The sequence below is a fragment of the Camelus bactrianus genome, chromosome 4 (assembly GCF_048773025.1).
Source record: "Camelus bactrianus isolate YW-2024 breed Bactrian camel chromosome 4, ASM4877302v1, whole genome shotgun sequence".
Classification (NCBI taxonomy): domain Eukaryota; kingdom Metazoa; phylum Chordata; class Mammalia; order Artiodactyla; family Camelidae; genus Camelus; species Camelus bactrianus.
In genome coordinates this window covers 53,515,331-53,530,746 of record NC_133542.1, presented here as the reverse complement: position 1 = coordinate 53,530,746, position 15,416 = coordinate 53,515,331, and the positions used below count along the sequence as shown (strand labels likewise).

General features: G+C 38.7%; 1 protein-coding gene across 4 annotated transcripts in view; it reads right to left on the bottom strand.

Annotated features, from left to right (window-relative positions):
• SLC44A1 (solute carrier family 44 member 1) overlaps positions 1–15,416 on the bottom strand; it is a 171,027-nt gene that overhangs the window by 47,063 nt on the left and 108,548 nt on the right. For all 4 annotated transcript variants that reach the window (XM_074361927.1, XM_074361930.1, XM_074361929.1 and 1 more), the window contains exons 8-12: positions 12,766–12,905; positions 11,422–11,608; positions 10,292–10,457; positions 8,928–9,084; positions 8,117–8,200 (exon numbers count right to left, since the gene is read on the bottom strand). In XM_074361927.1, coding sequence (XP_074218028.1) covers positions 8,117–8,200; positions 8,928–9,084; positions 10,292–10,457; positions 11,422–11,608; positions 12,766–12,905 — 734 coding nt within the window. The remainder of the gene's footprint in view (positions 1–8,116; positions 8,201–8,927; positions 9,085–10,291; positions 10,458–11,421; positions 11,609–12,765; positions 12,906–15,416) is intronic.

The window sequence follows — 15,416 nt, the reverse complement described above, 5'->3', positions numbered from 1 at the left end:
GTAGCTGGAGCTGCTGGAGGTCACAGCGTGAAACTGAGAGTGAGGCTAACATCACGGAAGTCAGAGCAGAGAGAAACCAGATACTCAACACCTGGTGACAATGTCTGCATGGTTAGGAACTAGCCAGATTCTGGACTTTTCAGTTATAGAAGCTAATAAATTGCTAAGAATCTCTCCTCTGTCCTCCCTCCCCGACTGTCTTCTCACCCTTTTTTATCTTTTCTAGGCCAGATTGAGCTGGCTTTCTGTCCCTTGTAATACTGAGTCCCCAGCTGACACACTTTTATTCAATTATACCTGTTTCTGCTGCCCTGTGTTTTCTCTGACCCACTAGTCACCCTGATTTTTTTCTCTTCTTTTTCACATTACAGCCTAGAATAGCACTGGTATTTTCTGGGAAATGTGAATAAGTACTATAACATCAAATATGTCTGAGTCCTAGGAATGGAAAGTATATACAGACTCTGTAACTAAAACTTGTGGTCCTGAGAAATTTTTGGCTTAGCGCTGACTTAAATTGTTGGTGAGGCCAAAATGTTGAAGCTGCTGGAAAACATGCAGGACACGAAGGGCTTGCTTTGCATTATTATCTGTAAAGTTTTAAACACTGAGCTCAGGAGAGCAGGTCTTTAATTTATGAATGTTCCAATTGTATGCTTGTTAGTTATTAGGAACCTGGTATGAAGATGAGGTCTGAGTCATCAAAAATTTAATCTGCCATGATATGATATAATTTCATTGATTAACAACACAGAACATTTCAGGGCCAAGGAAAGAGTACTGCGCTGAGTGGGCCACTACTTGTGGCCCATAAACTTCTTTCAGTAATAGAGCAGCAGGAAATTATGGTGCTCTTTGAGAAACACAGTATGATTTTAATATATAAAATTCCATCATACAGATTGGGGTAACTTATTATCACAATATATTACTATATTATGTTTGCAGGCCTTCTTATCTCAAAACATATACAATATTTTAAAGAAACATATACAATAATTTAAAGAAATGACACTATTAAGTTCTTCTGGTAGCATTCATTGGCTGCTTGCTCATTTATCAGTTAAAAGAGAGCAGGCACCAAAGAGTTAACTACCTAACTGCAGTGGTTCACATTTCTTCGTCTTCTACAAAGCTTCTTTTGAAACATTCTGCACATGTCTCATGACATCAAAATAAACTATACTTTTGATCTTGTGTCACAGTAACTCGGCTGAAAAATGACAGAATTTTCCAAGCCTGATCTATTCTCAAAGAATCCAGATGAGTTCCTAGTTCTCACCAGTTTCCTTACATATTCACCAAAGAAAACAAAAAACAAAAAACAAAACCCCAATTTATTCTAGAGCAGAGGTTTTCATCTGTAGGTCAAATCTGCATAGCCATGTTCACTTGTTTATGGCTCTTTTCTTGTTATGATGGCAGAGCTGAGCAATTGTGACAGAGAACTATTCACTGTCTGGTCCTCTACAGAAAAACTTTGCTGATCACTGCTCTAGAGTAATGCCAAGGATCAGTGACAAACTTGTTTACAGTCTATGGAACCTACTCCCTCATCCCTTTTGAAACACAAACCACAGTTGCTCATTTCCAGTCTTTTAGTAACCTTCTCCACAACTTCCAGTCTTTTAGTATTTTTCACTCTAATTCTTCAGTTCAACAACTGACAAATGTCTTTGGTAATCTGAGCTATAACTTCCCTGAAAAGAAATACCTACTTCCTGTATTCTAGGACATGCTCCAGAAACTAATGAACCAGTTATTTGATAATAGGTTTTTCAGGGGAAAATACTTTACCATATTAACTATATACATACTCTGTATACAAACTATAAACACATACACACAAACACACATATATTAACTCTGATATAAAAAAAAGCATTATAATGTCTAGAATCCAGGATATTGGATAACCCACTTAAATCAATGAGGTATTGTCTTAAATCCCACCCCCTCAATGAGGACTAACAATTAAACTATGTTGCTCTGCCCTTTCCAGTTTGAACATAACTTTCCTTGAAAAAAGAGACAGAAGCAAGAGAGAATCCACACATCTCCAATCTCTGTCCTCTCTTATCAGCAGACCAGCTGAGTCCAGAAGCAGGCCCAATGCTTCCAAACTAAGTTTTTTGTTGCTCTTGTTAATTTTCAGAAGCTTCAGTTTATGTGAAAATTATTCTTCTTCCTCTGCTGCTTCTTTCTTCTCTCCCCACCCTGCAAGCCCCACTCATTTCATCTACTTTTAGAGCAAAAGCCTATTTATTTGTAGACATGAAAGGAGGCAGCAATGATTTCTTTTCTTCATGCCTTATAGTTCCAGGGTTGGATATGCTCATAGAAATTCAGCCTTCTTGGCAGTATTCCTACAGATCTACGCAGCTCCTTTATAGTCAACCTAACTGAAAAAAGTGGGTATTTCATAAACTTTCTCCCGCTCCCAAGGCAGGAAGATGAGCTGCATGTGATGCACAAAGGTCAAGACAACCTCTTCAGGAAGAACAATGTGCTACAGATCATAGCAGGCCATTGAAATTTCCCTCTGCTGCTATACCTCTTAGTCCAAAGGATTCACACCAAGGTTCTCAAGAAATTCTGAGCCCTTTGTGGCTTTCCCTAATAAATGTTCCCTGAGCTTTCTGCAGACTTCTTAGTTGAGATTCTTAGAGCCCACCTACCTTCTTCCCTGACAGCCTTTCTGATCTTGAGCTGAACTGCCCAGAAAGAGGAATGGATGATTGACATTTCACCCATGCCCAACACCTGCTCAGGCAGGCTGTAGGCTTAAAGACTATTTGATTCTCAGAAGCAAGATAAAGGATGATCACCATCCAGGAATCTGTTTAAAAGGATGCCTGTTAGCCAAGTTGTCCCTGGTGTGTGCATTTTTGTGTGACAGGTTATGATGAAAAAATACTGGTCAAGTGGAAGAAAATCTGTTAGGGCAGAGGGTCGCCATGCAGGTAACCTAGGCCTGTGCGGCCACCTGTTCCAGAGCACAGCTTCCACATTTTCACACCTTTATTCTTTTCTTTACTTAAGGACCTAGAATTTCTCTTAAAGTTGAAAATCTTTACATAGTAACTCACTTAAGAGGGGCAAGCTAGACAGCAATGGTAGGAAAGGGGGAACAGGTATTTGCAACTCTGTGTGTGGATCATTACACATTAAACAAGGGAAACAGTGACTAAAATAATCCCTTTCTTATTTTGAGTGAGGGATGGAGGGGGCACAGAGTTCAATCTGTACCAAATATTTCATTGAGTTTGGTTCTAAATTCTTATACTTTTTAAGGGGCATAAAAATTAAAAATACGTTGCAAATCCTAATTTAAATATTGTATTTAAAGTCATCACTTGTCTTAGTTTACAGCATGAAACAGGAAAGTTTGAGATGTTTGTATATTCTCTATAATAAACTATTATAAGTTTTCTTTAAGTTGCACAAAGCATGTATTCAGGTTGACCCTTGAACAACGAGGGATAGTTAGGATGCCAGCTCTCCACACAGTCAAAAATCCGCATATAACTTTACAGTCTTTATCTATGGTTCCTGCACCCACGGATACAATCAACAGTGGATTGTGCAGTACTGTAGTATTTATTGGAAAAAATTCGTGTATAAGTAGACCCACACAATTTAAAACTGTGCTGTTCAAGGGTCAACTGTAGGAAGCAATGTGTTACCATGACAAGATCTAGGCAACCTTCAATCTGAAAACTTTTTCTACCCCTAGGTCATGTGATCTGCCACAAGCTACCAGGTTCAATTTTCTCATATATAAAACAGAGGAAATGTGCCTTCCTTACAGAGCTATAGAGAGAAAGTAATAATCTATATAACATGCTTAGTGTAGCATCAAGGATTTAAGTAGGTGCTCAAAAAATAACTCCCACTCATACTATGTAGAGAAAAGCTTTATAATCTTAAGAGCTTATCATCCAGAGAGCAGATACCCTCCAGGGTTAAATGTACATCTTCAAACAGTGTCAAGGTAAACCAAGGCCTGAGTAATCCAATGCCCAAAAGAAACAGATTCTAGTTGTAACAATCTCTCTACCTAAAGTGAATTCTACCTGTTAGATCTGATTTACAACCACTTTCCTGTGCCATTAAGATATGCAACTGCAGAAATAAAGAACAGTTCACAGTTCACTCTGTTTATTTGCAAAACTCTAGCACCCATGCCATAAATATTGAATGGCTTATTTCAAAAATCAAAAGCTCTTCTTTGAAGCCAGCTGTATTTTCCATGCTGTTTGGCACTAATGCATGGTTTGGGACTATGGAACTTCATACCGTGCTGCACAATGCTCCAGTCTCCCCCTGACACCCCGTGTCAACACTCTTCACTACTAGTATTCTCTACATTCTCTAAAGCGGTGGCAGCAAATTGGTGGCTCATCGATAAATCACACTGTGTGGCCCAAAGATCATACAATGTTTGCTTGGTCTTACTCAGAGTTATTCCTTTCTTATTAGTTGTCAACATTTTAATAGCAGGATATAAAATGCAGGTATTCAGAATTCTGGGTTCTCTCAGAAAACTGGAAGAGTTAGAAACTGACAGTACACTAAAGCTAAGTAGTAACTGTCCTCTTGGATGGAATATGAGCCCTCCAGTTTTCCACAGTCTCTACCGCTCTCTATTGCTGTGGGCCCTGGCTGCTGCACCTGCACTCATTTACATGAGTGATGTAATGGAGACCTCAACTGGCCCTGCAGGGGTTTGCGTTGTCCTGTCCTGCTCAAGGCTTTTGACTTCAGATTGTATGCTGATCTCAGGAGTGGAAGCAAAAGAAAGGATAGGAGGCAAAGGATGCAAAGGGCCATTAACAAACTCATTGTTAACCATTTTCAAAGAGTACTACACAAAACAGAACTCCAAATGGGAGAGTCTGCATGTGAAATGTGAGCAATGTGAGCCACACTGCCTGGCACACAGTAAGTGCTCAATAAATGCTAGCCTGTACTATAATTAGTAGTATTATTTCACTGTTGTCTACTGAATATTCTAAAGATGATCTTAAAGAGTAAACAGGTGATAAGGAATCTTTGAAAAATAAGAATGAGATTCACATCATAAGATACTTGAGATATATAATGGAGCTATACTAATTAAATATTCCCGTACTGGCAGAAGAATAGGCAGATCAATGGTACAGAAAAGAAAATCCAAAGACAGACGTAAGTATGATATATTAAATGTATGATTAAGCCGAAATTTCACAGCAGAAGAAAGGATAGATTAAACACTAACTGGTCCTGGGACCACTGATTAAATCCCAGATAAACTAAAGAGTTCATTTTAAAAAAAAGAGAGAGAGAGAGAAAGAAAAGAAAGAAAAGAAAGAAAGAAAGAGAGAAAGAGAGGAAGAAAGGAAGAAAGGAAGGACGAACCTCTAAAGGAATCTAAGGAAAAATGCTAGAATATATTTGATCTTGAGGTGGGGAAAAACGTTTTAAGAATGAAAGCCAAGTAAGAAACCATGAATGAAAAGTTGAACAGACCTAACAGACCAAATAAAAACTGCTGCACATCATAAAAATGTAAAAGAAACTTACTGTGGCCAGTACTATAGGATAAAATTTGCCACTCACTGAGGACTCGCTGTGTCCAAGCACATACTAGGAGCACGGCGGACTCTTCACCCTCATGGTAACAGGCACTGTAAACGATATTATTGGCCCCATTTTACAGATGAGGGCTTCTCAGACATGTCCACACCGAAGTGAAATACTGCAAACTTCTCCTCAAAGCTAGTAAGTGTTTTAATGAAAGTAAGTGCTATGTTAGCACGGTGAGATCACAGGTGATGTTTTGCTCTTGTCTTGGTTTTCCAAACTCTTCAGTATTTTGTATTACATTTATTTTTAGAGAAAATGGAATCATTCTTAGAACTACCTTTTGAATTATCTTTACCATAGCTCACTTATCTTAGAGTAAAACATGGGAGTTCTTTATAAAAAACATTAAATGGGGCAGGGGGAGAGTGACAGCAGCACTGACGAGGTGCCTAACGAGGGCTACATGCCCCAAGCATTGATTTACCTGTACTATACTTCATCCTTACCTACAGCCTCTGAGGACAGGTATATTTTTCTCCCTTTACTGAAGAAGGAAATCGAGACTCAAGAGGTTTCACTGAGCTTGCCAAACAGTTACACTGCTGGTAACTGAAATGCATCTTCAACATCTGGGCTCTCTATACTGTACAGCCCCCCCCCCCCATTATCCACTGTACCTTCTCCAACAAGGCTATAAATGTGTGGACTCACTCCTATGTGTATGGGAAAACAGACTTCATTTTCAGAAAGCAATGATAAATAAAGGAGACAGAACCAAAGGCGTGGGCCGACTCTAGCATCTTGGTGCCAGCTATGGCTTCATCTCTAGGTGAGCATTAAGCTTACAAGAGCCGACTGTGTGGGATACCACAAGAAGAGGGTCCCTTCTTGCACAAGCAGATCATACTCCTATACCAAACTGTTTTGAATTTGAATTTTGGAAAAGTCTCTGGTATTCAGTACCGCCATGATCCGCACCATCTTAAATAACTTCAAACAGATGGGTGCCCACCCAGCTCTGAAACATTTCACAGAACAAGGGTTAAAAAGATTCCACTGGCAACTGGTTCTGATGCTTAACTTGTCATGACAGGAAGTTTTCTAATGTCTTCAATATGTTGACCTCATTTCAAATAAAATTCCTATGAAAACAGGAGACATGAAGTACCAGTGGTCATCAGTCTCCATAACACAACACTTCAAATTCCCCAAGAGAACTGTCACGTATTAGTTCAGAATCACTCTCCTTAAACTTTTGCTCACATATTAGATTTACTACCATCTTAATGCTTTCCTTGAATCTTCAAACATCATGCCTCCCTAAAGAAGATCCAAAATGGACAAAACCTATACAAAAAAGACCAACATGGGAAGGTAGTAGGAACTGAAAACAGAGAGCTGGGGTTAGCATCTGTCTCTGAAAATAAGCTATTTAGCGACAGGTGCAAAATGTCATGATGATTATCCTCAGTGCATCCATCAACTTTTTGATAAAGATGACTTGGTCCCAAAACCAATTTGAACAAATGTAATTTTTCAGATTGTTGTGGCTGTTACTGATTATTTTAATAATGACCTTCCAAATAATTTACATTCTTAGAGTATTATGATCTACTAGAATGCATCTTGCTAATAAAATGTCATGCCTACTTTTTTATATTAACCATAGAACTCCAGGAAAGCAAGCCCCAGGCATGCTCAACACCGTGGCCACAGGACTCTCACCCGCTGACAGCCCGTGAGTGAACAGAAAGTGCAATGCTATTCTTCCATCACTTAAAGGTAAACGGTGAGAAAGTCAGTTTTTATCTTTGGTCTATTAGATGAGGGCATCAGTAAATTAGAATTGATTTTCAGGGAATGGAGAAAAGTGGCTTAAAAAGAAAAAACAAAACAAAACAAAACAAAAAACCCCAAAAAACCCAAGATAAAAAAGATTGCTTCAGAGAGATTCCTATACACTCAGAAACAGAAAGACAGAGCACCAACCCACTCTCCTAAGAACTGTTATCCCACAAGTACCAATTCCTCCATTTGATCTTAGAAACAATACTTTCTATGATAATATTTCCCAGGCCAGTGCCATAGTCTTCAGCAGCTGGCCTCCCCGCCAACCAAAAAAATCAGCATACAGAGCACACTAGCTTTGAACAATAGCAGACAGTTGCAAAAAAGGAGTGTCACAACAACTTTCCACTAAAGCTTTCAAACAACATTAAAAGAACAATGGCTACAGTAGACAGATTCTTAGGGAAAATCAAAGATGAAAGGACATGAATTAAGGAATAAGAAATAAATGCCTTTCCTGAAAGATGAACCCTCATGATATTTTATCAATGTGTTATAATTAATTAATAATAAGCCTTGGTGAGAACATATATTACTTTTAAAAATAAGAGTATGATTGAAGTAGCTATACCTGATCAAGGCACAATGTACACCACCATGAGAAAAACAAAACATTTTTTAACTAAGTTCAATCTTGGAAGAAGAAACAATGAACCTGTCTTTGAAAGTGAATGTTAGATGTATTTTTAAAATATTTTACCTGATTTAAGTAATTTAGGCACTTTTCAAGACACCAAAGGCAACAAATGCAAGATTTCAGCACACATCGAGCACAAGCATTTTCCTGGAAAGGATGAAAAATTGAAATAATTAAAGGCCAAAGAATCAAACCATCATACAGAATATTGCTAATGTTAGAAAAATAAAAATTAAAAAAAAATCACAATTCATGCTTCAAAGCCTCCACACTCACCCTTTGTTACCTCAAAATGTAATGGCTGAATTATATTTAATCAGTTGAATTCAACATTGAGTTAGTAACCTATTGCATATAAGACAGAGTAAAGTGTATAAAACCAACAAGGAGCTTATAATCTGGTAGGAGAAAGAAAAAAGTGCTAAACATAACAAAGGTTAGAATCAGAATACAATACAGATACTAGCGCTATGGGAGTGGAGAAGAGAGAGACAGAGAGAGAGAAGACTTCACTAGGGAGGTGAGAGGAGTCAGGGAAGGTTTCCAGGAGGCAGTGGCATTTGAGCTAAGCTATGCTGAAATGCATGTTATTTCCACAGTCAAGGGTAGGGAGGAGGTTCCAAGGAGGAAGTTGTGCGAGTCCACAAAGAGCAAGAGAAGCACAGGACATTTTGGGAAACCAGTGGTTAGACGGATTTTGCCAGAGGGTACAGGGTGCAAGAGTGGGAGACAAGGGGGAAGAAATGGGTGCTACTTGGCAGGATCTTTGAAAAAAACATTCACACTTGGGCTTAACATCACTGGAGCTTTGCTCCATGCAGAAATGAAGTCTGGAACGTGCCCACAGAAAGTCCAGAAACATTTTTTTCCTTACCTTTCCTTTGAGCTGACTGTGAATATACATAAGGATCATTCGTGGAATTTTGACTAATGTGATAATGAAAGATCCTTTTGCCACGGTACCAAGGTGATAACGAATAAGGCGATTCACTGATGCCAGAATAGGTGTAAATGGCAAATTCCTTTTATCCCTATTTTAAAAGTGACCAAAAAAAGACAATTAAAGGCTAGACCAGGCTGGAAACCCAGAGATGGTTTAGAATCCAATTCAGTGAAAAATTAGTTCATTTTTTCTTTTTCTAGCTCTATGACAAAATGACAAAGTAATACAAATGCCACAGATGTACCATATAAAATTAATGTTTCATTTCTCTATGGTAGTTTCACAGGGTTCTTATGCTCTAATACTTTAAGTTAAATAAAACTGTGCTTTGACCAATCTTATTAGTAAATAATTGTGGGGTTAATTGTACAGTCAGATGATGGAACTTAAAAAGACAGTCTATCTAGATCTGGCACCTCATTCTAACAGAAAACTATGAAGTCTACACTGTATATTCAGCTCTGAAGTTAGGAAAGGAAGTCACAATACTTGTTCTGATCCATAGAAATTAAAAAAGACTTGGTGTCCTTTGATGGACTTTTATATAAAGCAAAAGTATGTAAGATACCACAATGAGATTTATTCTTCTGCTAATTTAATTTATATTATGACCTGTCGTTCTAATTTTTTGAGAAAGTTACAGAAGAGTATAAAAAATGAAATAACAACCTCCCATTTTCCTACTTTGCAGAATTATCAATTAAACGTTTTGTCATATTCACTTCCAATTACTTTTCAAAGAAATGGAAGTCTTACCAGCCTCCGTTCCATTTCCTTCAGGCACAATCATTTAGATGATCTTAAGTTTTCTTTTCTTTTTTTTTTTTTTAAAGTATAACTGACCTACAACACTGTGTTAGTTCTAGATACATAACACAGTGATTCAATAATTCTACACAGCACAAAAGGATCACCACAGTAAGTCTAGGTACCCTCTGTCACCATACAAGTTATTATAATATTGCTGACCGTATTCCCCATGCTATGCTCTTCATCCCTGTGATGCGCTTATTTTGTACCTGGAGGTCTGCATCTCTTCATCTCCCTCACCTATTTCACTCATCCCCCTCTTACCCCCCTCTCCCCTCTGGCAACCACCTGATTGTTCTCTGTATCTGTGAGTCTGTTTCTGTTTTGTTATGTCTGTTCATCTGCTTTGTATTTTGGATTCCACATACAAGTGAAATTCTATGTTATTTGTCTTTCTCCGTCTGACTTCTTTCACTTAGCATAATACCCTCTAGGTCCATCCATGTTGGTGCAAATTAAGTTTTCCGACATGTATAAATTCTTACCTAGTAAAATAGTAGGTCACCACAGCTCCCGCCACAGTCATCTGCTGACACGCCAGAATAAACTCACTGATCCAAATCAGGCCCACCAAATGATACCACCACATGTACTGCAGAGGCCCAGAAACTCTGAACTCCACAAAGCCTTGGTCATTCTGAACAGCACTGCCTAGGAAAATACCAAGGAAGGAAAGAAGCACATAAAGTATAAACCAATAAATATGGCTATTAAATGTAGGAGATTAATCTGATTTCCAACAATATGCCCTACCCCCAAACCACTGACTTTATGATCACAGTGCTATTTCATTAAGGGACAAAAATAATTACCACTTTAAAAGTTGCGAAGCCAAACACTGTACAACTGAGCACTTTGTTTTCCTCAAAGGCATATATACAGTTTTTAAAAGTCGTTCGATTTGAATATAGTTCTTACCACACTATCAGTTACTTAGTTTAGGCATGACTTTTCAAACACTTCAATGTTTTTTCAGAGGTTATTACTTGTCCAATAATTATAGACCTAAATTATTAGCCAGGTATAGAAATTAATATTATTGTCCATTGGTGATGGTGTGCTGAATGGCCAGAGAACTTACATATATAAGCTTACTATCCTTACACCCTCCTCATAATTAATTTCATTTAGACATAACCTTCGATAATAAGTATGGCGACAAGCAGGTCTGAGAGTCTTGACTATGAACTGTATCATCATTAGCTCTACCTAGTTTCAGGTCATTTCCAAACTAGGAAGTCCCAAGGAAGCAAGTTGACCTTTGGCCATAACTAGGGTTGGAGGCAACTCCAGAGCGCCACTGGATTCATTAGTTCCTCTTAGAATGGATCCAGATGTCTGAGTCAGTACAGGAGCTTACTTCAAATCCACCACCATCTCAAAACAAAACTAGGATGTGATTTCAGGCCCTACCTGGTTTAGACTCACTGTGCTAGGATGATCTAAAAATCACAAATAGGGAATGTGTTATTGAGAGCCATAACCACTGCTGGTTCTGATGGAGATTAGACCTTGGTCCATAAATGTCTTAAGAATGACATCTCTCTGATGTCTTAAAGTATTTTGATGCAAATCAGATTCATCACTAAAAGAAAGAAGCAACATGTTTTCTTACCAGCAGTGCCAAGAAAAAGAAGTGTCATGATCCAGTACACCCAAAATAGGACCAGAGCAAAGAAAGTCCAAAAGGGTTGGAAGACTAGCAGTGGCAAGTGAATGAAGACCTTGCCGGCCACATGGAACAAGGCGATGGTGAGAGCAACCCGTTTGCGCATAACCAGCATTATCAGGAACAAGATAACCTGTACGGGGAGAAAGGAGGGAAAGGTTCTAGCTGCTGTTTTCAGCAGTAAAAACAGAAACTAAACAATGGTGGAAAATTTTAACATAACCCTTCACTTCTAAATGGGAAAGCATCGTTCTCCAAATCTCAATGATTCGTGGTCTGTATCTCTCTTGCAGCATTTATCATTTTAAATTATATATTGAAAATGTCCTTTAAAACTAAACATAGAAGGATTTCTCAGTTTATTAATACATCCTTGAATTCTTCTACTTTTTCCACTCATTATAAATCAAAACGTGTTGTTTGTCGTCAGGATGAGACTCTTAATTTGTTTGAACAGATACATGCTTGTCACTCTGAAAACAGGGAAGTCCACATGCCGTGACTACAAAAGCAGAGAGACATGTACCTCATCTCCCTTCCTGGACCTAGAGCACCTTAAGAGCAGGGTCCTTGTTAAATTTGCCCTTTATCACCCCCAACTCTGCCCTGGCACCTGGCGCAGAGAAGTGTACTTGAAAGATGATTAGCAAATATTTGTACAATGATAATCTTTTGGCACCAACAGTTTTATGGTGACTTTATTTTTTATTTCTAATGCTCAATGAAAAGCCTGGGATTGCTCCAAGAAGTGGACTGAGATTTTTTTCCCCCTTTTTTCAGAGAGGAGATGAACCAAGGATAGGAATATAGATAATTTAACCAAATGTTAATTAATAATTTTACTGTATCGTGGCTGGGTGGCACAGTTCACCTGTATTTCTGAAATAATGTTGCTAAAAGTTTAAAAGAAAAAAATGGGAAAATAATTAGTGACTAAGTAAATGGAATGGCACGACATGGCTTATCGAGCAGTTCTGCTCAGTGGTAGAGCGCATGCTTAGCATGCACAAGGTACTGGGTTCAACCCCAATACCTCCATTAAAAAAATAAACTTAATTACCCTCCCCCTTAAGAAAAAAAGACAGTGCAGAACAAAATGTCACATCAGATAGCATTTATCAATTAGGGAAACCTTCTGAAGACTTTTGAGTATGTCATACACTCTGGGCAGAGATTTTCCCTAACAGGGATCAGGGTTTGGCATGTAATAGCTAGGAGTGAGTTTCTGCTTCCTTAGTGATCTGTAAATAAAAACATAAACCTGAAAGATACGCCTAGGCCTGTGCTCACCGTGAACACTGTAGCTGAAATGGCATAGATGAGGAGGGCCCGCAGATTGTCCTCAGCTATCTGAAGCTGTTCAGGGATAACCGCTTCTTTGGGAGACCGTCTTTGCTTTGCATACAGCCACCACAGTACACCTGTGCCACCTGGAGGCAAAAAACAATTGTTTTTGCAATAATTAGCACAAGAAAGTGTGTAACATAAACCTTCCATTTTCCGGACCCTCCTTATACACCACCATGGACTAATGCAGCAACAACCCATTTGGCTGGAGGTGCATGGCTGTAACTCCTTCCCAGCGTAAGGGGAACTCCAGTTACTCCACTATCATCTTCCACATTAGGCACTTATAAATCTTTCAGTGTATGAAATAAATTTCCTTCAATTGTATTTCTTATTGTTTATTTTTATTATTTTTTAATGTTTACTTTAAGTTTTTATCTTTATTTATTATTACTGTTTATTGTTTATTGATTATTATAAGCTGAGAGAGAGCCAGCAAGGACAGATGCACCTTAGAGGAACTGGTCACAAAGAGAGCCTCAGAGCCTGTTTAAGTTAGGCCTGTAGGAAGCAGGGAAGGGTCACAGAAGTCAGTAATGAAGTTGAAGAAGAGAAAGATCTCCTCTGTTGTACTCATCACAGTAACCCCAGTGCCTAGTGCTGACACACTCATGCAGCTGAGGAAGTATCTGTACAATGAGTAAATGAAGATCAAAAGAGTAGTTCCCACCAAAGGTAGGAACAAAGACAGGAAATCTTTGATAGCTTGAAAGCAGTGAGTGCTAGGGATGGGGATTTTTATCTCCATCACTGGTTCAGAGATTCTGAGATCCAGACTGAAGGGGGAGGTCCACCTGCCTCCATGTAAGAGAGCTGCATCAGATGCTTTTATTCAGTCCATTCAGCAGACACTCTGAATGCCTCCAGCATCCACTGTTCTAGGTGCTGAGGATAGAGTGGTGAACAAAACCAAGCCCCCACCTTCATCTCTTATGGAGCGTATATAGTAATGGGGAAACAAAAAAATAAGGAAACAAGTAAAAACACTGTATATTAATCAAAACTATGATGAGGTATCACCTCACACCAGCCAGAATGGCCATCATTCAAAAGTCCACAAATGACAAATGCTGGAGAGGCTGTGGAGAAAAGGGAACCCTCCTACACTGCTGGTGGGAATGCAGTTTGGTGCAGCCACTGTGGAAAACAGTATGGAGATTCCTCAAAAGACTAGGAATAGACTTACCATATGACCCAGGAATCCCGCTCCTGGGCATATATCCAGAAGGAACCCTACTTCAGAAAGACACCAGCACCCCAATGTTCATAGCAGAACTATTTACAATAGCCAAGACATGGAAACAGCCTAAATGTCCATCAACAGATGACTGGATAAAGAAGATGTGGTATATTTATGCAATGGAATACTATTCAGCCATAAAAACAACAACATAACACCATTTGCAGCAACATGGATGTCCCTGGAGAATGTCATTCTAAGTGAAGTAAGCCAGAAAGAGAAAGAAAAATACCATATGAGATTGCTTATATGTGGAATCTAAAAAAAAAAAAAAGAAGAAAAGAAAAAGAAGAAAAGAAAAAGAACATAAATACAAAGCAGAAACAGACTCATAGACATAGAATACAAACTTGTGGTTGCCAAGGGGGCGGGGGGTGGAAAGGGACAGACTGGGATTTCAAAATGTAGAACAGATAAACAAGATTATACTGTACAGCACAGGGAAATATATACAAGATCTTGTGGTAGCTCATAGCGAAAAAAAAAATGTGACAATGAATATATGTATGTTCATGTATAACTGAAAAATTGTGCTCTACCCTGGAATTTGACACAACATTGTAAAATGACTATAACTCAATAAAAAATGTTAAAAAAAGTAAGGAAACAAGTAAAAAACATTGTATATTAAGTCTAAGAAAAAAAAAAAAGCTGCCTAGTAAGGGGGATAGAAAGTGCTGGGGTTGGGAAGGTGGTACAAGTTTATATAAGCTAGGCAGGCAGGGCCTCCCTGGGGTGAGGTGACATGTGAGCAAAAGAATCAAAGACAAGGAGAAAGCAGTCTATGAAACTACCTAAGGAAAAGAGTGTTCCAGGCAAGAGGTAACAGCAAGATGTAAGATGCTGAGTTGGGGCCATGCCTGGCAGGAGAGAAAGGAGGAGGCCACTGGGGCTACAGCAATGAGCAACAGGGAACGTGTAAGAGATGTGAGCAGAGGAGGAGCTGGGCACCAGATCATACAGCAAGGTTTTGTAGGGCTGGTGAGGAAACGGAAGATTCAGAGTAGAGAGCTGTACACACAGGTGGACAAGATAGATGCCTGGGAGATAAGCAACTGGTCTGAAATCTGTGTAAATCAGCCTGACCGCCATCTGCACTCAAGTCAAGAGTGAATATTGTCAAAGGGAATTCCAGCTTTACCTGTTGGCAAACATTAAGCATGAATTTTTCTTGTTGAACATGAGTAAACACATCAAAACAACCATGAGTTTATGAAAAACATTTCAGAGAAAAGGAAATACTATTTCCATTTTGGAATCTTGACAGTATAAGAAAACTGTTTGGAAAACTGTTTAATATCCTCAAAAAATGGAATAAAATATGCTCTCTACAAACAAAAATAAAAAGTTGAAA